This window comes from Triticum urartu, chromosome 2 (assembly GCF_003073215.2).
Source record: "Triticum urartu cultivar G1812 chromosome 2, Tu2.1, whole genome shotgun sequence".
Taxonomy (NCBI): domain Eukaryota; kingdom Viridiplantae; phylum Streptophyta; class Magnoliopsida; order Poales; family Poaceae; genus Triticum; species Triticum urartu.
The window spans coordinates 752329764-752355188 of record NC_053023.1 but is presented as its reverse complement, the minus strand read 5'-3'; the positions used below and the strand labels follow the sequence as shown (position 1 = coordinate 752355188).

The following is a 25425-nucleotide window of genomic DNA, read 5'->3' as shown; positions in this document are numbered from 1 at the left end:
GGGAGGAGGCTCAGGGGGTAGCAGCATGACCGGGAATGGTCAATGGCTTCTGGAAACCCTAAGAGCAACTCCAGTCGATCCCCTAAACTTAGTCCCAAATTGCTTAATGAGACCTTAAAGAAATTATGGATATTTAAGCACACTTATTAGTGGCAAGTAATATTATGGATATTTGTACATCTGAACAACATGATCTTGTCTAGAGTATCTCTCTTGTCAAGGAGTGACCAGACAGATCAAAAGAATGAAAGATTGGTCCTTCCTTTTTGCTTGCTTACAAGCAATGTAATGCAATGCATCGCTTTCCCTATCTCTCAAATATTTCTCAATACATACATACCCGGATCTGATCCAATCACAATCATAGGAGAAGTGATGCGAGGACGTTGAAGATGTTCCATTTCATTCGTCTCTTGGTGATCTCGAGCCGCCCATCTAACAGATTCCTCTGAAAACTTGTCAACTTTGGGTAAATAACCAAATTATGCTTTTACTATTGACAACTATTATGCATTCCGACTCTTTTTTTTCTGGCAGTTATTATGGTAGCTTGAAAGAGAACGAAAAACATAAATATACAGGGTGACTTAACAGTACATGCGTGAGAGGAGGTTTCCGCTTTAATGCAGCGCTTTCAGAGGGGAGAAACTATCCCACCGCGAGAGGGCGTCTCATGGTTGAGGCGTCTTGATGACAAGCTACGCGGGATTTACGCAGTTGTTACGTGTAGACGGTCTTCGGATGTTGCACTTCCTCCTCCAGCACATCGTCCGCCACGTCCCTCTGTACAGCATTCAGAACCACGACCCTCTGTGCACCGTTCAGAACCACGACCCTCTGTGCACCGTGCAGAACCTCATCCTTCACAGCCAGGGAGCTCTTCCTGACATGAGCCACCTCCTTCACAGCCAGGGAGCTCTTCCTGGCATGAGCCACCTCCTTCACAGCCAGGGAGCTCTTACTGGCATCAGCCGCATCCTTCACAGCTAGGGAGCGCTTACTGGCATCAGCAGATGGAACTAGGTAACACTACTCACTACATTCTTTTCAACAGTGTACTAATCGTTCCTGCATTCTCAGCAGTCACTGATACTTAGTGGTGGTGCTTCGTTCATGCATTTGTATCAATTTTACATGTTTTACTTTACCGCAGGCGCCAACCAGTCGCAACCATTCATGCATTCAGTGCAGTCACCGATGCTTAGTGGTGGAGCTTCGTACTTTGAGGGCGACCGCGAGGGTGGTGACCAAGCTACAAACATTTTTTACTTCTCGCAGACAGTGTTTCATACTCCACCACCACCACCGACACAGGAGACACAGACCGTGAGAGACGAGGTTAACTATGGTCGTGGTTATCGCGAGCCTCGTCCACCGCCTCAGCGCTTATCGCCTTCCGGTCCTCGCCCGAGGAAGACCCAGACTCGTCGTCGTCCCCCGCAGTGATATGCTTATCTATCTATGTATGAGTCATTATCTATGTTAGTTTCAGACTATTCGCAGCTGTGAGTCACTATTTATGTATGAGATATGCTTGATGCATGTGTTACTATCGCACTTGCTTCTATCTGATCAGGAGACATATATTGTTTTATGTATGCGAGAGACATATTAGTATTAATTCGCATTCTTATTCCAGTTACATTTCCAAAGAGACTACAACCGATAATTAAGATACAAGTACATCTGAATTAAACGGTGCGGCTTAACTTGTGCAATACATCTTACATACTACAAAATGAAATTCAGATAGAACATAATGCCCTACAATAATACAATACAAACTAATAATGCAAGTACATATGAATGAAACGGTACAACTGGAATACATCTTACATACTACATGAAGTCATCATCGTCATCCTCCGTTGATGCAGCCCTCTTGCCCTTCGACGATGCGGTCCTCTTGCCATCCGTCGATGCAGAACTATTGCCCTTCGAGGATGCAGAACTCTTGCCCTTGGACGATGAAGAACTCTTGCCCTTCGACGATGCAGAACACGGAAGCGGCGGCATGAAGATATCATCTTCGTCCTCGCTCTCCTCAATCCATAAAGATGGATTATTTGCTGAAATCCTTTTGAAAGTTTCACTCTTCGGCACCACCACCTTCTTCCACCTTTCATGCAACCTAAGAAGTTCTTTACGTACCTCCTCATAGGTCCTTTCAGGCCATCCAGAACTATGTAATTGGTGAGCCAACTCATTCATTATGGTGTCACTACCGGTGAGTTCGTCCCATGGATCTATCCTATTGTGCATCCTGAAATCGGTAACTAGACTCAGAAGAGTCCTACTCATCCCAGGTGAAAACTATGATCGAATGGATAATGGGACATCTCGACTACACTACACTGGAATGCTTATCCACCTCCGCCTGAAGGGGGTTTTATAGATAGAGAGGAGAAAATGGCGGGAAAGAATGACTGTGGTATGGCGGGAAAGGGTTGGCGGGAACATATGGTGGGAAGGGGTTGACGGGAAACGGGTGGCGGGAAAATACATTTCAGCCTAATGCATGAGCCATGCAACTTCGGCCTACAGGAGACCAAAAAGGACTTTTCGGCCTAAACTTGACCAAAAAGTCTACTTCGGCCAACATTTGACCAAAAAGTCCCATTTCGGCCAAGGGAAGGCCGAAAAGGCTACTTCGGCCTAGAGGTGGCCGAAAACTCCCATTTCGGCCAGCGCGTGGCCGACGGCCTGCTACTTTTGATTTTTATCCAAATCATGCTACTGTTTTTGAAAATGCTATAAAATATGTCATAGTTTTGAAAAAAAATCGCAGTTTGATATGGATATAATTACAAGGAAAGAACAAAGTTGCAAAGCAAGCTGTTGTGTTAAGTTCTCAAACCTCTTCCCCGAAACCCAACCTATATAAATACATGGATATCTTGAGAAAAATGCAGCAACAGTGGAACTTGGTCTGATGATGAAAAACAAATATTGTTTCTTTGGAGCAGGTGAGGAATTCAGTCTGCTGCATCAGTGAATTCCAACAACACCCTACGTACGGCTCAATTGCCCATTCATTCATTGTTCAAACTATATATTCCAGATCATGGGCAGGCAACAAATGCAGTGCTCATGCATGAATGCATTGTAATTAAACATCATACATTTCGTAACGGAGGGAATAGCAGCCATCAGAACTGAAAATTAGGCCCACTCATCTCTGTGGAGCAGAGTCGTAAAAAATATGAGCCTCCGGAAGCTCCAGTCCCACATCAAACTTTACGCTAGACAAGAATTCATTTTCTTTAGTTACTGAAACCACATCAAACCCGAATTGCATTATGTATGTATATCTTCAGAGAAGTGCACTGCAGTAAGAGTCACCCCTCAATTCTTGATTGGTAATGTACTCTCTTCCTTGTTCGAACAAACCTTGATCGTCGACAGGCAGGCAGATGCAGTGCTCTCATCATGCCACAACTTATTCCTGAGTTGGTTTATGATGCATGCCGCAGCTTAATTGTTTGCAGTTTTTTGAAACAACCAAAAGGAAAAATACAAACACAAAATACTAGCTTTTGGAAGGATTCAACCGGAAGACACACGAACGTAGACGAACAACAACGAGATCCGAGCAAATCCATCAAAGATAGATCCGCCGGAGACACACCTCCACACGCCCACCAACGATGCTAGACGCACCACCGAAACGGGGGCTAGGCGGGGAGACCTTATTCTATCTTTAGGGAGCCGCCGCCGCTTCGCCTTTCTGAGCAAGACACAAACCCTAACAAAACAGGAAAAGATGACTAAAAACGAAGCCCTCCCGCCGGCCCTTCGCAGAATCCACCGTGCCTCCATGGCCTTAGGGCCACCGGAGACGACCTGCGGCGGCGCCGGCGAGAGGCAGGAACCCTGGCTTTCTTACTTGGAGGAGGAGGAGCGACTTCGGTGCCGGCTCTGGTTCACGTGAACGATTCTGTGAAGCTTATCTGGACGGCTTTTGGAGTTTCAAAATTATTTGAAAAACATTCTACACATTCATATGGATCTATTCCACATGTGCATAAAGTCTGACGATGAAATACTGGTCATCAGTTTCAAAATCGCGATTTTGTCTTTTTTGTCATTTTCAGAGTACACATGTATGGATTTTTTCAGAATCTTTTGAAACTTCAAATTACAATTTTATTTTCACATAAAAAACGACATCCATGGAGGTCGCCCACCATTGGCATTTTCCGCCAGTTCAAACTGGTTGTTCCCATTTGTGGCTTATAAACCCTCATGATGATTCCTGTAAACTTAATTGTTGAATAAAGTAAAACATGTTTACCCCTAAAAAGTAGTTCGAACTGGTTTAAGAAGCTTTTGTCTGTCTTTTTTTCTGCTTTTTCTGTGTGTTTATTGGATCTTTTTCATCGATTATTTACGTTTTTATATTTTATATTTTTTCATTTTTCAAATACATACAGAATATTTCAAACACAGGCTTAAAATATTTCATATAAATGTTGAACATTTTTCATATACATGTTGAATATTTTTCTAAAACAGATATTGAAATTTTGTCAAATGCACATTGAAAGAAATTTGGATACACGATGAACATTTTTACATACACATTCATCGCAAAAAAAAACATTTTTACACACATTGAACATTTTCTCAAAACATATAAAATATTAGTTTAAGTGTTAGAACATTGTTTATAAAATCTTATGATTTTTGAATTACACAAAAACTACATGATCATTTTCTTCAAAAATTATAATTTTCTATTGAAACATATTTTTCTATTGAAATTTTTAGAAACATATTTTTGAAACGTGTAAACATTTTTAAATGTATGAAATATTTCTCTAAATTACGTGAAAATTTTATATATTGTAGAATTTTTTTTCTAAAATTTCAGCAACATATTTTTGTAATGCATGATTTTTTTTTGAATGGTACGAAACATATTTTGAAACTACGCCAATATTTTTTAAATGCCATGAACATATATTTTGAAACACATGAACATTTTTTTAAAAGCGCGATGAACGCTTTTAAAAATTGAAGTAAATTATCTTTTGGAATATTGATGTAGATATTGGGAACATAGATACCAAGCTTTAGGGGTTGGGGGGTATATCTATGCATTGTTTCAACCTTGGGGAGGGGCCATGGCTCCGTCCCTGAGGAGGAGGTTGATGTGGATGCGGTAGGAGAAGTGGAGGCGAGCGGGAGCGGGTGCATGCCGCACAAGGTGGGCAAAGACAACGAGTGGCCGTCGATGCCGGGCGGTGGAAGGGGAATGGGGAGAGGGAGAGCCGGAAAAACAACCGCCCACACAGATGCCCATTGAGCTCTGCTGCTGATGATGATCGGCTTTGCAATTGCAACTCTTCAATGGACTACTTTCATATATCATATATGTACAACGTCCCAACCAATTATTGTGTAAGCAACGGATGGAAGAACAATAAATAAAATGGATATAAATAAGTGAAGTTAGGGACAAAAAGGCACTGGGCCAAATGCACTACAGCTCATCTGCCTCTCAGGCCCAAATGCACTACAACTCAAAGTGCAGCAACTTTCTTTGTGTCAGCTCCATCCTCTCTGAAAGCTAAGTCCGCTCAAAAAACAAAATTTGCAGCAGTTTGAAACAAACACAGGGAAAACCAAACACAAAAGACTAGTGCCTTGAAAAATGTTGAGTAAGCAGGCTTTCTATCTCTAGTTCAGGCAAGCACACTTAGTAGGTCTGCTGCAAACTGCTATTCCCTTTGAAAGTCCAGCTTTGTCCCGTCCCAGCCATCAGACCTGAACAGGGCATTTTGATTTAGTCCAAGTCTCTGCGGTTTCAAATAATCATCACAGACATTCAGATCTGTCCCCTGCAAACTGCAACAGCAAACGACATCTGCTTGCCTCTTCACTGTTCAGACTAGTCAAGATACAACATAACACACAAATGCTTACAGATACCACATGCCTTACACAGCGACTCTCTGCCGTTTCATAAGTTATTACAGCAAGTCTACGGTTTGTGTAAACCACATAGTTATCAGAACAAATATGGGAAATGATTGATGGAATAAAACTGTAAAAAGAAAAACGAGAAACAACCACGGGTCCACAGCGATACAGATAGAGACGGCGAAACAATGGCGTGATATCTTGTTGTCCTCAGGTCTTCCATCTTCCAAGTAATGCAGCTATACGTTCCTTGAACAAGAAAACACAATCAGTATAGCAAATTTGGCCAAAAAGAAAAAAGAGTTTTGACTTAACGCGGCAGCACTCGTATGGACAAGTTTTGACTTAAAGCTCCCGCCTTCGCGCTGCTGCCGGCACGCCATCGGCGCCAACGCCCCATATCCGAGCTGCTCCTCCTCCTCACCGCGCCGCAGACAACGAGGCCACGCCGGGGGCTGGCCCGCTAGGACCCAGATGGGGCCCGCCGGGCCCAGATCTGAGCCGGGGGCGCGACGTCGGCCACACCACGCCGCCCCGCCGCCAAGGAGCAGCGCCGTCACCACGTCCGCCGCCGGCCACCCCGCCGCCAAACCGAGCGACACGGCCGCCGGCCCCCTGCCCCGGGCCAGGAGGACGCGCGCGCGGGGAGAGGAGATCCTGCCGCCGCCGGCCCCCCCGGGTCAGAGCCGGGGGCGCCCGCCGGCGACGGCAGGGGAGAGGAAGAGGATGCGAAGCCGAGGGGAGAGACGCAGGGGCCGCCCCGGCCGCCTCCCAGGGAGGCGGCGCGAGGGCGGAAGGAGGGGCTGGGAAGGAAGGGCGGGGGAGGGGGGCGGATTCGGGCCGCGCGCCGGCGAGGGCGGCCGGATCCCGCCGGAGATGGGCAGGGGAGGTGGCGGCAGCGAGGGTTTCGGGGGTGGGAGCGAGTCGCGGGAGCGGGCCTCCGCCAACCAATCTCAAACCCTATGGAAAAGATTAACAGATCCAGATTTCTATACGAACTAGACATTGGAACTAACAAGCACGAACAAGACAGATAATGCATGTATGTGTCATCAATGAGAAGTCCAGCATACTCTAGTGATACCGATTTAAGTTGGATCATCACTGCCTAATACACGGGTAAAATATTTACAGTATATAGGGAATTTCGAGCAACAAAGAGATAAAAGCTGGACAGGAAACGAGCGTTATAGCACAAATACCTTAGGCCGTTCTTCCATTGATCTCATCCACTTCCTCTAACTTTGGACACCGGGATATCTCAACGTTTATATGTGATGGCAAGACGAGCCCTCTTTGCCAGCTGAGACTTGGGCAGTTCCAAATCCGCAGACGCTTCAGATAAGGGAAACTCACAAACCTTTCAACTGGCAGGGACAGTAACTCGTCACAATAGTTGACGTAAATTGTCTCAATAGCAGGTAGGTATTCTTGTGTTAGGATGCCATCAAGGGTCGACAATTTTTCACACTGCATAACTAGGACAGTAAGGGACGAGAGTGCTCTAATGTTGCCAGTGCCTGTAGAAATGGAAAGACTAAGGGAGCCTCCAATAGATGTAAGAGATTTGCACCAAATTTCCAACCTTTTTAAAGCTGGAAGACTCCATGTTTGTAGTTGTATGGACGTGGCAAACTCGCATTGACAATGAAAGGAGGTGAGGGAGCAGCAGTCAATATTGCAAAAGAGACTAGAACGACACAAACTGAGCTCCTTGAGGGATGGTGAAACCAATCTTTGCTGGCAGATGTTCGGACAATTAACTATGCACAATTCTTCAAGGAAATGAAAACCCCCAAAAATATCAGTTGGTACAGATGCTAACATCTTGCAATCTTTAATTTCTATTTTCTTGATGCCAGGTACATAACTTGGTTGCAGAAAATCTTCTAGGCTTGATAAATTTTTGCACCCATCAATACATAGTTTTGTCAAGGACAAGAAAGTACCAATTGCAGGAATCTCGTTTAAGTTTATGCTCTTCAGTCCAACACAACCTTTAAAATCAAGAGATTGTAAGCTTGGCAAGTTTTGTGGTTGAAACCAGCTTGGGAGCGAGACACCGACATATTTCCTGACATAGAGATGCTTGAGGCTGGTAGGAGGTTGCAGATCTTCAAGTACTTCTATATCATTGTTGGCTGAATCAATAGTTAGTCCATTTAATTCAAATTTCTGTAAACTGGTCAACTTATCAAAGCCAGCGGGTAAGCTTTGTAGCTTGCATTTCTTGGCATATAAAATCTGCATATTATATAGCCAACAGAAAGTTGAAGGAATCCTCTTCAAAGTACATGTTCCAGAGATTTCAATGTACCGAAGATGCTTCCAATTACCGATACTATCTGGTAATTCATTTGTGAAGGTACAAGACATCACACGCATCCGTGTAAGTTTAGTACATCAGTGGTCCATTACAAAGCATGTTCTTTTCCCCAAATTAATCTTGCAAATTAGAGTGCGCAGCTTCGTGTACTTGCATAGTCTCAACAAGTTGGGCTCATCAAATTCACTGCTAGGGAGTATGTATAGATGGCGAACATTCTGGGGAACTTTATCAAAGTCACTCTTATTTTGTAAGATGAAGCAGTCGTGCTCTGAAACTTTTTGTGCCATGTCATGCAGCAAGTCATGGATTACATATCGACCATTAACCTTTTGAAAGAAGGACCGCGCCACAAGGTCTTCGAAATACTGATAGCAAATATCTTGAATGGGAACACCACCTTGAGGCTCCACAAAGCCTTCTGCTACCCAAATTTCAGCTAAGCATGCCTTCTCAAATTTGTAATCTTTGGGATACACGGCACAGAATGCGAAGCACTGTTTCAAATAGAATGGTAAATACATGTAGCTCAACCGAAGGGCAGGCAAAATATCGGTTTCCTTTTGTTTCAACTCCCATAGCTCACTCTCAACTATAGAATTCCAATGAGATGCTTGAAGGTCCATCTTCAACATTCGTCCTAGAGTTTTGGCTGCCAAAGGAGAACCCTTCAATTTAGGAAGTATTCTTTGGCCAATACGCTCTAGCTCGGGATCATTGTCAGAACTCTCAGATCCAAAAGCACACAATTTGAAGAAATTCCAAAATACGCCATCCTTGAGACCTTCAACTATAACATGCTCCATTGTGCGCACCCCCTCAGTAACATTTGGACATCTAGTGGTGACCAATATCATACTTCCCTCCTGGACATTTCTAAAAGGTGCACAAAACCTCTTCCAACACTGCCCATTTTCCTTCAAGGAGTCATCCCACATGTCATCAAGGACTATCAATAGCCTTTTATTGTTCACATGGTTAGAGAGAGCATGTTGAAGAGAATTCAAATTATCATTTGCCCCCTCCTTTTTAGTGCATGATTGTATGACCTCTTTAGTTAGTCTCTTCACATCAAAGTCATCCGAGACACAGATCCAAATTATCAGATCAAAGTGGGACCTCACTCGTGGATGGTTGCAGACATGTTGTGCCAAAGTGGTCTTTCCAACACCACCAATTCCAGCTATCACCAAAACAGGAAGACTCGATATTCTTGATTTTGTTGATGTGCGTGTTGATGCATCAATTGAACTAGTTGTTCTCTTACGTTTTGGGCATGTAGGTACACCGAGTAATCCCAATACCTGCTTCAGCTCCTTGGCACGACCAAATATTTTTGTTTCATTTGGTAAAGACGTGGTCTCTGGCCTGACTAATTTGTCAAAGCGTTGTGCAATTCCATGAAGCCCCAAATTATCCAGCATACTTGAAAGATGGTCCAACCTCGATTGGACATCATTAACTTCGTCGAAGCTGCCTTCGATGACGATATGAAAGAAGTCAGTGAAAGGAGATTGGCTTGCATTTCCCTCCACTTGCACCTTCTTCTCATACCATGTGAACTCATCAAGAAGGTCTTCGGCCTCATAAACAGCATCCTTAAGACACGGAAGGAGCTTAGCCACACAGTGTTCATGGCTTCTCCACTCTGCTTTGTTAATGAGGTCGTACATTGCAGGAAGAGTATCCCTCATTCGTTGTAGGCCCCTCTCTAGTTGCAAGACATGATCCTGAAGACGTTGTTTCTGTGAGCCACTCCATCGGGAGTGCAGAGATGAGATGGCAGATTTGGCCCACTGAAACAAAGTAACACATTCATTGATGGCACCAACGATCCCAATGGCAGATGGACTCATTGTGGTTGGCAGGTCCTGAAAGCAATCAGTGGACACAATTAGCATCTTGGTAGTAATTTTTGTTGTCAGAGTATATAACAAGCGGACTATTTGTATGCAACAAGCCAACTACTGTTTAATTTATTTTCTCCAGATATGTTTCCACCAAAAATTCCCATGAAGTTAGTTTCAGTGGATACGTTGGAGAACTGTCATGAAGTGAAAACAATGTTTTATAGTTCCAGTGTGCCTTTGCAATTGGTAACGTTTAAGAAAGATATTGTACTTCCACTAGAAATCACCTAAGTGAAATATACACAAGCATATACTCCCTCCGTCCCAAAATTCTTGTCTTAAATTTGTCTAGATACTTAAATTTGTCTACTAGATACGGATATATACTCCCGCCGGCCCTAAGCTCTGTTGAGTAAATAGGCAATTTCTTGATTAAATTAATCCATGAGTAAATCACTAGCATGGCATTGACTAAGTTGATGACGTACTGACTATGATCTAAACATGCACGTACTAAGCAAACAGTAGACAAATCTACACATACTGCTAGTACTGCTAATATGAAAATAATCAGGAGCGGGATAAACGAGTTATACCCTCCAGTAGCCCACGTAGAGGCCGCAGCTTTGGTGGCAGCAGCGGCGTCCTCGGCGGCCTTCTTGTCGGCTTCAGCTTTCTCGGCGGCGGCACGGTCGGCGTCGGTGGACATGGTGATGATGAAGGCGACGCGGACGTAGAGGAAGTAGACGATCGGAAGCGAGCAGTCGCGTAATCGCTGCCCAAAAACCTATTCGCCCCTCACCCCGTACAGGAACCAGAAGGGCGTGGTTTCGGTACACGGTTGACGGCAGCAGCAGCAAAGGAACGACGGTGGGCGCCACGTCCGAGTCCATGACAGCCCACGATCCGACGTCTCAAATCGTGGCCCAGCTGTCAGAAAACTCTCTGTTAGTGACTGACAAAAATAAGCGCGTAGGTGTGAGCTCGGCTCGGCTCAATCCCGCAACCCGCGGCGCGGCGCGTCGTGATGAGGCGTGGCGTGGCGTGGCGTGGCGAGGCGGGCGGCGGAGGAGGAGTGCGCGAGGGCCTTTCTCTTCTCAAGCTCCAATAGCATGTAGAAGAGAAACCCTTATAAACCACTCCAACTCTCCTTCCACTTCCGGGGTGGGACTAAACTTCCCACTACACCTAGTGCCATATAACCCACATGGGCCCTTAGACATTTTTCAGAAATTGCAATATGGGCCTAGAGCCCATCTCAGATTTCAGCAATCCCCCACCAGATCTCGAGGGCCCATTGTGTCCTCTGTTTCAATTGCTGTTTCGACATACCAGTGTTTCAGTGAAGACCTGTTAAGGTTGAACTTCACCTAGAACAAGTAGCTACACTCCTTCACAACTGAACAATGGACTATGCCTTGAATTGTCAGTTTGGCGTAAAGAAGTTTCACTACACGTCTTAATAGTACTAGGCTGCCGAAGGCTGACCCCTCGGGTGGAGCATATAAGTCACACTCCTGGCCTATTCATGAGCTTACTAGAGATCACCCCAATCTCATAGACTGTGACCAGTAGTCGGGCTCATATAGGTGTGTTCCTCCAAAGATCGCTCTGTAGGATAGCATCTTGCTTTTATAAGCTTTGGAACACATTAAGACCGTAGTCATCCTACCATATCGTATCGAGAGTATTGCATCTCCAACGGAGTGGGTTAGTATAGTTACTCTCCTGAGTTCACCACTGGCTTGTTTTCATGGCTTCTCCACTCTGCTTTGTTAATGAGGTCGTACATTGCAGGAAGAGTATCCCTCATTCGTTGTAGGCCACTTTTTAGTTGCAAGACATGATCCTGAAGACGTTGTTTCTGTGAGCCACTCCATCGGGATTGCAGAGATGAGATGGCAGATTTGGCCCACTGAAACAAAGTGACACATTCATTGATGGCACCAACGATCCCAATGGCAGATAGGCTCATTGTGGTTGGCAGGTCCTGAAAGCAATCGGTGGACACAATTAACAAGCGGACTATTTGTATGCAACAAGATGACTACTGTTAATTCCCATGAAGTGAAAACAATGTTTTATAGTTCCAGTAGATACTTTAGAGAAATGTCATGAAGTAAGAACAAAGTTATAAAGTTTCAGTATGTCTTTGCAATTGGTAACGATAAGAAAGATAGTGTACTTCCACTACAAATCACGTATGTGAAATATACACGGACATATACAAATTAAAATGAGATTATTCACATAAGGAGATAAGAAAAGCCTGGGGAGAGTGCACAACAGAAAGAGAGAGATGTCCCTCATTTTGTGAATATGCCAGAAGACTTTAGAAGCAGTACATGAAAATACCTCAAATAATGAAATAAAAGCAGATTATCTTCTGCTTGCTATAGCTAGTGCTCTCTTCCTCAGATTGCTGAAATTTCCCTCGATTTTTCTTCTTTGAAAAATGGGTTGCTCGAAGCCAGAATAGATTGGTTGATCTATTTTTAACAACACACAGAGGAAAAAAGATCAGAAGAAGAAATGAAGCGGTACTTAGTAGAAAGCAAGCTTGAAGCTCACCTGGATCGGCGTTGATTGCCGTCGATGAGAGGCTCGCTGTCAAATGCGCACCAGCAGCAGCAAGAGGAGGGTGGGAGAGCTCTTGGATGGGTGTGAAATGTGTGGGAGAGGAGTCCAATGACAATCTCTTGGAAGGTGTCAACCCTCAAAGCTTGCGGGCGGAAGTAGCAACCATGCTTTAATTTGTCACGGCCGGCCTCACACAGTTTTCTTTGTTCCGCCTGCGGCAACACCGAGGAGAGCCGCTCCATGCATGTTGCGTATCTTAAACATATATCCCAAATCCTAAAAAGTGCAGCTGTGCTGCCTGGTCTTCCCGAGCGCACACGCTCGCGCGCCGTCCGATCTTGATCGCACGCGCAGGTGCTGCCTGGTCGGGGAGCGTTTAATTCAGGTTACGGCCTGTCTGCCCGGCCCGGCCGACCGGGCGACTAGTCCACCTCCCACCCCTCTCGCAGCCCCAACCACGTCGCGCTTCTCCATTCCTCTCCCCACCGCCCTCCCCACGCCCCAACGCATGAAATGGCTCGAAACTGCCCCTTTCTCTCTGCCTTCGCCCTCCTCCGGCGGTCCACCTCGCGTCGATTGGAGCGGCGCTCGGCGTTTCCGTTCGAGGGGCGAAGGAGTTTTCGTTGCTCTCGGTGATGTTAGTCGTGCTGCTTCATTGACGGCAGGATCTAGCGAGGAAGGGCACGGCGGTGCAGCGGTGAACGGCAGCAGCAGGGCGTAGGCAGGAGCGGTGGTGAGTGGAGGAAGACCAGATCGACCCTCAAACTGCGGTAATCCCCATCCCATCCTTGTTTCCCATCTCTGCATCTCGCCGTTTTTTCCCGTGCGTGAGAATTGGATGCGCTCAAATTGGGTTGGGGTTGCGAGATGCTCGATAGTTGAAGCTTGAGGAAGGGCAGGGGAACTCGATTTCTCTCTGTTTGGGCGTGTGTGCGTGCATGTTTTAGCACATGGGGGAGGTGCTAGATGCGGGAGGCTATGTTTGCAATAGTTTTTGCTCGTTGCTGAGTGTTAATTTGCCAGGTATTCATCTTACTTGTTGCCTCCTGGATTCGTTGGGTTTGGGTGGAAACACTATAATGTATAGGTCTACCTGTCATTTGCCTGATAGGTGTCTATTAGTTGCCTGCCAAATGTATGGTGCTTGCCTATGTGAAGGCCACCAGCTTGCTTGTTCAAATTTTTGGGTGGAAACACTGTGAAATAGTAGTTTCCTCTCTCATTTGCCTGATAGTTATTTATTAGTTGCATGTTAAATGCATGGTGTTTGCCTTACTGAAGGCCACCAGCTTGCATCTGTATATTTTTGGGTAAAAACACTGTGAAATAGGTCTACCTGTCATTTGCTTGATGCGTGTGTGCGTGCTTCTAGTTTGCTGCTTACATATTGCTAGAGAGATGCTGACCTTGACGTGTTGGCACCTTTTTGATCTATGATTTTTTTTCCTCTGAATCAGATTTGCATACATACTAGTAGGTGCCATGTGGATTTATCAGTCTGTACGCATGGTAAAAGATGGTCTGAAGTTAGTTGCACATCTGTGCCCTTGATTCAGATATTTCAGTTGGTTCATTTCATAATATCTGCTGCCAGTAAAAAATGTGGAAGCTAAAAAGCCAAATAAAGTTCAGTCCTCTCATTTTACCTTTGGAGAGAAGATGCTAATTTTCTAACCTGTGACTAAACTTCAGGTAGTATGTATTACAATAGTGCATAAAATCTGTAGTTCCCTGCCCATTATATTGTTTCAGGTTTTGTTCTTCTCGATGTTGTTATTGATTGTTGGTCTGCCGCCTAAATTTGCTCATAATTTCCGCTAATTCAGCCTACAATGAGCTGCGACACCTAGATGTTGACGCAGATTAGATAAAGATTGGAATGGGAGTCCTAAAAGTTCACTTGTCCACAAGTTTTGCCACCTCAACGACAGCAGAACTGGACGTACCATATTACTCTAGTTATTGTACCATTGCTGCTTTCATTTTTCTAACAAGGATTGGTCGTTGCACACTAGTCTTAGCTATGTTCATTTCTTTGGCCTAGCACCCGATTTGCTGCTGCTGCTACACTAATTCCAGCCTTGATTATATTCTGAGACAAAATACGTGTACGAGAGGAAGACAAAATCAATGGAATTTCTTGTCATGTGGTGATGCACTCATGAATCTGTGTGATTCTTTTGTCTTCTTCTTTGTATATCTTCTTTTCTTAGCCATCCAATGGATTTGTAGGCTCATGAAACCGTGAGCATACATCATGTATGTGTGTGTTTACAATCTATTACCTTTTTGAGCATTGAGTTCTAGCCAAAAAATATGCTTTCTTGTAGTCAATGATTTCTACACTAACTTGCCTAATAATGTCAGAAAGTTGCCTACAATATTTTTTCATATTTTTGTTGGCATAGGATTTGCGGCAACTAGCAAGCGGAGGGAGGAGAGAGGTGTTAGAGTGTCGGCGACCAGGAAGCGAACCAAGAGGAAGAGCCAAGGGGGCAATGCCATCCATGCGCTGTGACCACCTAGCGGGGAGGAGCTAGAGCCGAGAAAGTGTTGTCACCAATGGTCGAGGAATGGGCCGCAAATCATCGGCAAGTATCTCGAAATCGCCCCCCTAAGCATGTGCTCTTCTACTCAAATCTATGATTCTATGCGATAGAGGCGAGGTAGGGAGGTTGAAGAGGGTTGTGCGGGGTCCCGGCTTTTTGCGCAAATCGATGATTTCGAGCGCGCGGTGGTTTATGACTTGGGGATGCGGGGGCTGGAATCGTTGATTATTTGAGCCGAAAGCATCCAAAAAGTTGCCCACCGCATGATAGTGAGTTGCCAGAGATGATGGCATGAGTTGGCCAACCGCTCCTGCGATGCGGGGGCTGGAACCATCGATGATTTGAGCCAAAAGTGTCCAAAACTTGCCCAACTTATGATAGTTAGTTGCTAGAGATGCTGGCATGAGTTGCCCAAATATCCGCTCCCAAGAGAGTTGGGTTTTATTTCGCCAAAAATATGCCCAACACATGATAGTTAGTTGCTAGAGAAGTTGGCGTGAGTTGCCAAGAGATTTTTTTAGCAACAAAGTGATTTAATTTGCACATAAGTTGCTATTTACAATCGAATCAGTTGTCTACATATAAATAGTACTTGCCTAAATCACTTAAGTTTCGTAAATATGATTTCATGGATATTCTTGCCTAACAATTTTTTTTGCAGGGCCTCACTAAATTAATTCTAAAATGACGCCAAAGCAACGTTTTCGAGGTTTTGTGCACACACCCAAGCAAGAAGATTCAACATCCACTTCTAGGTAAGTTGACGATTGTTGCCTGGATATACTATGCAAATTGCTTAGATCGGATCACAACTTGCCTGCAACCAAAGATGCATTTTCCCAGCGGGACACCAACTTGATGTTCCGCAGAATATAGGGCCACATTTCTTTCGCCTGAAATTTGTAGGCAGAGGCCCCGAGACCGCGAGACTCGCCGCCACCACGCCTGACAGGCAGCCACGGCCAGGCCCGAGCACCACCCAGATCCAATCTGGGGTCAAGAGCCCTAGGCGGCACCACCAGACGGAGACAGGCTCTCCAACCTGCCGCAAAGTGAGCCGCCGCCGGAGCTTCGAAGCGCCGCGCCACCAAGCCTGATAGGCAGCCACGGCCAGGCCCGAGCAGCACCCAGATCCAATCTGTGGTCAAGAGCCCTAGGCCGCAGCCGCTGTCTAGGCGGCACCACCAGACGGAGACAGACTCTCCAACCTGCCGCAAAGCAAGCCGCCGTCGGAGCTTCGAAGCGCCGCGCCATCAAGCCCACGGGGAGTGACTAAGCCGCCGCGAGGAAGAAGGGAAGCCGCACCAGGGGAGAAGCCCTGCCGCCGCCAGCACTGCCTGGGCTTTGCTCAGCGGTGGCTCTCGGCGGCGGCGAGGGGGAGGGGAGGGTGGAGGAAGGCAGGCGGCGGGGGCGGCTAGGGTTCCCCCATGTCGCCTCGGAGAGGGACGCGGGGGACGGGGCTAAGCCTCACAAGGAAATAATTAGTTAATAATATTGGTTGCAATCATCATAGTATACGAGTTAAGCCCAAGCCCTGCACACTAATTAAACTGGTTTCATTGAAAAACTTAAAGCGACCTAAAAGGCCGACCTTTGTTAGCTGTGTTGCGATCTGAAAGGCCAAAGGAACTAAACAGTTCCCTAAATTCAGAAGCCAGTTACCTCATCTATACTGCAGTAGTACAAAAAAAAAGGGTGCCATAGTCGCCAAATGACCCTAGCAATGTTAGATGAGACTGAGGGGTGGGTTCATATCTTAAACTAGATGATACCCCGCGCGTTGCTGTGGGAATGCGTAGACACATATTTATATAATCACATGCAAAAAAATTTACAGAGAATATATTGAGTAACACAAAATAATATACATAGAACCATTTTTACGTGCCTCTTGGATGACCGCGGATGCAAAACAAATTGCATGCATAATAATTCTTAAAGAGAAAGGAAAGGGCACCAAACATCCAAATAAAAAAGTGGTTAGAATACTTTTAAATGTGCCTGAGTGTTACATTGGTCCAAACAAATGAACAAACAATTTAAATAGCGCGCTATAGCTCCGCTAGCGTTTAGAAGAGCTCCGCCGCTAAGAGGCTTAGCGCGCTATCTAAAACTATGAAACCAACTCCTACGCGTACATGACTTGTTACTTTCCAAACAATTAAGTCACCGTAACATACAAAAATGATTCCTAGCCGGACTAATCAACTTATGTAGAAACTAATTAACCTACTAGGCATTGTATGGATTATTCGAACAGGGAGATTGCTGCGTGAAGAGGAAGGAGATCCGGAAGAAGCTTTTGCTGGATCATGGGGAAGACCTGTACTTTGGGTCAGTAAATGACCCTAGGTGCGTCCGCGGCGTAAGATCGGGGGAGGAAGGAAACTGCTAGAGAGGTGTTTTTTTTGGCATCCCGTGAAAGATTTCACTCCAGAGGCTTGGACGTGTGACAATGGGCAAGGGCTCCTAAGGATATATTAATACAGAGATTGTACGGATAGTTTGCATTGTTTCTAACGATTGACATGGAGCATCGAACGGTGCATCCAAGAGAATTAACGTGGAGCCTCAAGTGATGCAACCAATTACAAAATATAAGATAGGACCGTGCAATATGTCCTGAATTGCAGATACAATGTGGATGTGCCAACATCCAGTCACTCCCCACGCCACGTTGGCACGCCTCGTCAACGCTGCTCACGTATACAAATAAGTTTGCACTGTAAAGCCAACTTCTTGTACCACTTCAATGTACACCACAAGTTGTAGTACTAAAGTGACTATTCATGCCAAGTTCTAGAACCAATGGTGTAATTGACTCTTGAAATAATCGTGCAGTGTGTCTAGATTGCAAATACGTACAACAATGCAGTTAATAATAGTGAAGTACCCCAATATAATGTAGAGAAATTTGACTGCACCATTTGTAAACTCCATTTAGAGCATGACTTGTCATTTCGTGTTTGCATCATGCCTCAACTCCCTTGAGAGTTCGTTTCTACTACAAGAGAACAGCCCGCCACAAGTAGGCAGCAGGCCTCAAGAACAAGCCAGGAAGGAAACGAAACAAGAACAAGGCTGGACTTGTCCGCCCGCCGCAAGCATGCACATCATCGTGGCCGCAGATTAGCATCCCATTCAGCATGTCCACAGCTTGGAAGACGCCCCCACCATTGCTTCTCTGAAATTGGGCAACCAACCAACGAATCATCATTTCGATTCGGGATTTCAAGATTCTAGCATGTCCTACTGAGTTCCAGCTGCTGGCGTTACCTTGTAGTAATCCACAGCCAAGAAGTTAGCCCAACGGTTGCCGGCAGCAGTGTGGCATGTGTTGAGCACCTCCACGAGCCCTCGCGAGTGCTCCATACATGCTGTCCCTTGGACTGGCCGCGTGCGGAAATAGTTCACAAGAACCAATGATTTACTTCTGTCGCTTAGGACAGCCGATTCGGAGCGATTGCGGCAGACACGAGAGTTCATTCCGACATCACCATCTGTGATAAGAGACGGCGACCGTGTAAACTACTAGAGCAAATCATATTTATCTTGAGACATTAACTGAAGAGAATAAAAGTCTGAAGCTTAAACTCACACATGTTTTCGACCATATAGTTCCATTGGTAGGCAATTCCTTCACTTGACTCTTTGAATCGGTTGGAGGTGAAGACAAGGAGACGCTGGTTCAGCTTGATCATGTCGCTGACACGGGGCCAGTCCTCCCTGTTCCGTGGCATCCTCGATACCAGAAACCAGTACTTGGTGAGGCCTGTCTTGATGAACAGCTTGGAGAGGCCACGGTGAGACTTGACATGGTCCTCGAGGATGAGTGTCACGACCGCTGACGGGTTCATTACAAGAAATGCCTCTATTTCCCTCATGGTACCTATGGCGGGCTCCTGCATAAATAGTTACCGGTCACATTAGGATATATGATTCTGAAACATTTTAATGGCCATCCATTCAGAGAACAATTCTGCTCACTCACAAAGGCGGTGGCGTCCAAGCACATTCCTCCGAATGAATGGCACAACCATATGTCCTCCTGGAAGTCGTATACATCCAGCATCAGTGCTCTGACGCCATTCTGCCAAAAATTGCCGTGTGTAGTTGCATTATTCATAATCATACCGCAAAAATTTTAGAATCAACTGGCAAGCATGAGTGACTCTTACATTCAGTTGATCGGTGACCGAATCTTCCTGGTTGTACAATGTGAAGAGTGGGATATCTGTTACTATTGAGGAACGCGTACTTGTTGAATGGCAGTGAGTTGTCCTGGTGAATTTGTATTATTAGCTTTGTCAGGAATACTCGCTAGTTTATGTTTTCTTTTTTAGAAAAGGAGGTCGGAACCCCCGGCCTATGCATTAATGTGATGCACATAGCCATTTATGTTAAAGTTGATGTAACGCAGCGACACCATATGGGCAATTATCTATGTTATTTGTGGTATACTTGCTAGTTTCACTGATAAAGTGTAGTACATGACTAGTGAGTGATATCTATGGTATCAACAAATTGTCAGGATAAAAACAGGAGATAAGTTCATATTACAACCTCAAACTATCATCGAAGTCTAAAACACAACCCTGAATTACGAAACCATCTAATTTGCAATCTTGTACTTTCAAAACCGGACAAAAAATAACCCTGGGGGTGGTTTTTGAATGGTTTTGAATGGTTTTTTATTACCCAACTGCCTAGTCAGCGCCAAGTCATTTTTGGGTCAAATTTTGGCAGAAAACATTTGAAAAAATTCTCAAAATCCAGACAACCATTATGTTTAATCTGGGGAAGTCTCAACAAGTTCTGCCAAGTATAAAAAAACTAGAGCAAAAATTCAAATTCAGAGCCTTTTCGTTTCAAATTTTGGCCAAAAATATTTTTCCAGAAAAAAATGAAAAAATCCACACAACCCTTAGATTCAATCTGTGAAAGTTTCAAGTAGTTTTGCCAACTGGATAAAAAATAGAAGCAAATTTTAGATTCATGTGATGGTGACATGTCATACGACTTGGCGGTGACTATGTTGTTGATAGGTCAAAACGAGTCAAAAAGGTTGTTTTTTGATCTGGTTTTGAAAGGTGAGGGTTGTATATTAGACGGTTTCGTAGTTTAGGGTTGTGTTTTAGACATTGGTGGTAGTTTGAGATTGTAATATGGAATTATCTCTAAAAAGAATAATCAAATGGCAAAACAAAAATGCACAACAGAACATACAACTGTGTCGAACGGGCTAGCGACTGTTGTCCGGACACATCTTTTACCGGTGCATCCAGTTCCAGTCCATTTGCGGCAAGATAGTCCCGACTTGCAGTTGGCATCCGAGAAACATCGATCCCCAACCTGCAAACTCATTGACGAAAAGATATGTGAATTTTTTGAAGGGTTTGGAGTTTGCTATATACATTGACTAGTGACGATAGACAGGATACCCGACGGACGCTTCTATGTGGTAAAACAGAGGCTAACATGATGAAAATCAACAGAAAAAATGTCACTCCGCTGTGTTTACGTTCCTGCTGCGACTCTAAAAAGAATAAGATAAATGGCATCATCATTGATACATTGGACCAAAAGGTTTTGAGATTACACATGGGGCGTACGTACCTGGGTGGTGTGGAGGTCTTGATAACACACGCACCTTTCTTCTGACAATGAAAGCTCGGCAGCTCAGGAGTAAACTACTCCGGTGGCCACCGCCGGACGGGAGGACGTGAACGCGATGGCCACAGCATAAGATGGTTCGGCGACGGCATGGTTTTTTGTGGTGGAAGAAGGTGGTTGGGCGACGGCATGATTTTGTGTGGTCGTGCAGGGAGGCTATCAGGTCAACGACGAATGCAATGGGGGCTGCCGTTGTAACCAAACAGGCGCCAAAGAACATAATGACGAGGAACACCATCAAATAAGCTGGCAGCAAGAGGAGAGTGAAGACGATGCCAGTGAGGAAATCTGAGAGGCCAGCAGGAGCAGGAGGCGAATTATCCGCAGACATGGCCATACCCAGCTTACATCTCAGCCATGAGAAGTTGGCGATGGCTTTCTTGACAGCGATGAAGAGGCGGTGGCTTGCACTTTTCCCACTGCGCAGCTGGCATACCAGTATCGCGATGACGATGGGAAGCTTACATATCAGCCACGAGATGAGGATATCCCCAGCGTCAAAGGCCTTGCAGACTCTGCCGAAGATGGCCAGGAGGCTTATTCTTAGTCTACCTCTCATTGTGTCCGGACTGGGAGGTGGAACAAGAAAGGAGAAAGGGTTTTAGTAGAGTCTGAGCCCAACTAAGGATGGTTGGTGGCGTCAACGAAATACTATGATCTAGGAATGTGACTAGGAAGCACAGATGGCATTGTTTACTTTCCACGTTCCACAAAAGTTCATCCTGCCATGTACTCTCTCCGTCCAAAAATAAGAGACTCAACATTATACTAACTTCAGAGGGAGTATTATTTGTCAAACTAGCTATAGCATAGAGGCCCAAGCTATGCTGTGGCCAACATACTTTTTTCTGAACAGGCTTACCGCCTTTCGATTAATTAAGCATAACAAAAATATATCGATGTTGGGATTGCTCATTGTCACCGGAAGGAACGATGATATCCACGCGAGCTAGTGGAGACAACACATGGGGGATGGTGCGCCCATTGTTACTTTCTCATAAAATACTACCACTGGTCGCAGTTTCCCGGATGCATCAGCTATCCTTGGATGGTCTAAGGTTGGTAGCACGTCAACTTCGGCTTTTTAGTCACCTTTTCCTCTGAGGAATAATCTCATGCTGTCACCACCACCTGCATGTGCATGGCCCCGCTACCATTGCATATGGCGCTTTGTTCACATTGCATCGCTCAAGTCGCCTGATGAACCGCGTTGCAAAGCTTGATGTTACTGTTTCTAGGACGGTGGCCTCCCGCATCCGTGTCCACGGACGGATGCGGGAGAAAATTTGCGGGTCGCCGTTGGAGATGCACTTACTGCTGAAGTTGTGTGCTTGTCCAACTACAACAAATATACTATATAAAAATACTTGTACACTTGATGGCCATTCGAGTTCACATCTGAGCTCAGTGCTCAGCCGCAGTTTCTAGGATGCACGGGCCTATGTATCCTGAGACAGTAGGTAGCTACCACGTGAACTTTGGCTTTTTAATTGCCTGCCTTTTCCTCCCAGGAATAATCTCACGTTGCCACCCCATGTATGGCCCCGAGCTCAGATTTGTGCTGGCCGTCACCTACTGTTGTCAATAGGCATGTCTTCATGCACGGTGGAATCTGATACGATTAGTAGAGGATAAGGAGGAATCATTGACAACATCACATCGGTTACAACCATAACCATAATCTAATACGCATGCATGGTGGGTGGGTGAGGAGTAATATGATCGGCATTACATTGAGCAGCTAGAGGACGGAGCCATGGAGGCTAGGCTGATAGTATCAATGTGCCTTTTGCCTTTATCATCAAAAGTTGTGTGTACACCCTCAAAAAAAAGTTGTGTGTACAGTAGGGAATCTGCATATGCAGTGCGCTCATTGTCAGCGGAAGGGACAATATATATCCACGCGAGCTAGTGGAGTGAGCATAGTTGTTGACTAGTTATTTTGTTTGTAGGGGTTTCCTTCAATCTAGCAAGAAATCCTTACTATCTTGAGTCCTACAATTTTACCGCAAATAATGAATTGAGTGGCTATGTGCCTCCTGAGGCGGAGATTATGAGAGTTGTTTTGTTGACTAGTTATTTTGTTTGTAAGAGCTCCCTTCAATCTAGCAGGAAATCCTTACTATTGGGAGTCCTACAATTTTATCGCAAATAATGAATTGGGTGGCTATGTGCAGCATTTCATCCCATGTTGAAGCTCGAGATGCAGAAGGGGAAATTAGTTGCAAACAAAACTTCCTCTTTAGTCAGAGTATGCTATGCTACTGCGGCAGAGTCAGAGGAACGTTTCTTCGACCGTAGTGATCACAATGGAACGTAGAGTCAATCCCTGCAATTTGCACCACGATTTATGTATTATCTGCGACGAAATCAAGCTCGAACATAATTGTCCCCGTCCACCTTGCCGACGATTGCCAACGGAATAGGCCACCTCCCCATCTCGCCTCGCGCCAGTAGTACCCTCACCGGAAGCCTCAGTTCTACCCAAAATCTTAGCCCCTCTACCATTTCGTGAGAAGAGAACGCTGTCGGTGCCTGGAGCAAGCCGCGCGTGACCGGCGACCTTCGTCGTCTACGCGACCATTAGTCTCATGGTGCCGAGGAACCTTGTCGCCTAGAATCCCCTAGTCCTGCTGATCAACAAGTTGTTTTCCGTACTGGCATTGGACCCCCAACTTGTTGAAAGATGTGGAGTATGGAGGACTACTAGAGGTTGGTTGATCAATAGCAGAGTCGCAATTCCTTCTGAAATTATCCGTCCTGAAGAATAAGTGCAGCTTTTCATAGTGGCGACAATAAAGTAATGTACTGTTCCCATGTTGAAGCTCGAGATGCAGAATAGGAAATTAGTTGCAAACCAAACTGTCCTCGTTAGTCAGAGTATGCTATGCTACTTCAGTAGCAACATAAATGTGCAAAAATGCCAAGCTTGATTCCTTCCGATGATCAAGGGGATCAGATGCTTGCTTAGAAAATGTGAAACGAACGCCACCGGCTTGGTCCGTGATAATGTAAATTTGATCCGAAGAACTCGCACTTGTCTAGAGTTTCTCTTGTCATCAGAGGCCTTAGAAATGTGAGCCCTGCAAAACTGGTACTCTGAACTAGCTAGTACTTTTGAAACGTGAAACTGTCAATCTTCCTAGCTAGAAGGTCCAATTAACTTGGTTGCAGTTTGAATTAATCTTAATCAAAGGCAAAACTGTTACTTGACTTCTTAACACCTACTGTATTAAAAGAAATGTTCACCCCAATCACCAGCACCAACATCAGTAGCTTTGCCATGAACTGAATTGTAGACTTGTAGTGATGTTGCAGCTCGAAATGCAAAGATTAAATTGCAAACCAACCCTTGACCATCAACAGGCTCTTATCATGCATGCAATGTAATGTAATTAAGCACATACATATTCCAGAGTTTGTTTATTTTATGATGCTTCCTAAGCTGTAGCAAGATGCCACTTTTAGTGTTCCTAATTATTGTGCAGTCTAATCCTAATTGACCAAATGTATGCAGGGTTTTGGTTACCACTCGAAATTTCAAGATTTACCATGGTTACCACATATTTCAGTCACCCCAGGTAAATGGTCATTTCAAGCAAAAAAAAAAACCGGATTTTTTGAATTTCTTGAATTCAAACGCTCAATGTATAGTAAAGTATGACAGCACCTCACAGCACAAGCGCAGATAACGTTCCACTGAGCTGGTAGCTCTTTTAAGATAAATATTAGTTCAAGGGCTATCTATATCTATTTTGAAAGAATTTGAATTCAAAATTGAATTATAAATTTCATTCGAAATTCGTTCAAAATTTGGTCGAAATTTCGTGGTAACCGTGATAACCACATTTACCGGTCCCCCTCGGTAAACATGCCCCATGCGGTAACCAAATCCTTGAATGTATGTACTACAGCAAACTTTAGGCTTGTGCTTGGCTACCGAGTACTTCTGAAACTTGAAACCGCCGGTCCTTCCTATGACTTGGTTGTAGCTTTGTTGAAACTCAAACAAACTCAAAAGACTGGTCTGAACTCTGAACCCTGCAAACCAAATTATTGTTTCCTCACTTCTGAATCCCCGTTGCCTTCAGGCTCAATCTCAAACACATATACTGTATTAGTGAGCCAGAGTACACTACCTTAGCAATAACTCTGCAGCACACCACAGTAAATTCCCTTTTACTATTGAAATAATCTGCCAATAATTCCAGAGTTAAGATGCACTCAATGCCAGGCTGGAGTGGCCAAGTGAATGGGACGAGACATCTCCCCACATAATATCAGTGCCATGACATCCCGCAAAAATGGGACGAGAACTGCAACACTCACGAGATTACAATTGATGCATGTGTGAAGCCAATTTGTAAGTTGGCATGTCTTGCTTCCTACGGGAAGCATTTGAAGGAGTATGGTTGCACGGGCAGCCCACCGGTTATTTGTGTTTGCTATGTATGCCATTATTAGACTCTGTAAGATGAATGTGCTGAGAATCATCAGATATGCTACATAATAAAATGAGGAT

At 44.9% G+C, this 25425-nt stretch overlaps 1 protein-coding gene and 1 pseudogene across 1 annotated transcript; both read right to left on the bottom strand.

Annotated features, from left to right (window-relative positions):
* Nucleotides 1-7128: 7128 nt before the first annotated feature.
* On the bottom strand, nt 7129-10107 carry LOC125538600 (disease resistance protein RGA2-like). The gene is made up of 3 exons (XM_048701861.1): nt 8628-10107; nt 8452-8528; nt 7129-8169 (listed from the first exon to the last, which is right to left on the bottom strand). Exons 1-3 carry the CDS (start codon nt 10105-10107, stop codon nt 7129-7131), a joined length of 2598 nt encoding a protein of 865 aa, XP_048557818.1.
* Nucleotides 10108-17494: 7387 nt separating this feature from the next.
* On the bottom strand, nt 17495-21456 carry LOC125534659 (annotated as a pseudogene).
* Between the last annotated feature and the right edge of the window lie 3969 nt (nt 21457-25425).

What these genes read in the sequence shown, in the direction of transcription:
- LOC125538600 (XM_048701861.1), bottom strand. Translation starts at nt 10,107, where the DNA reads ATGAGTCCATCTGCCATTGGGATCGTTGGTGCCATCAATGAATGTGTT. An exon ending in TGTTCCCATTCAAGATATTT is followed by an intron (nt 8,529 to 8,627) that starts GCTATCAGTATT and finishes TGGCACAAAAAG; the next exon opens with TTTCAGAGCACGACTGCTTC. An exon ending in AGAATGTTCGCCATCTATAC is followed by an intron (nt 8,170 to 8,451) that starts ATACTCCCTAGC and finishes TATAATATGCAG; the next exon opens with ATTTTATATGCCAAGAAATG.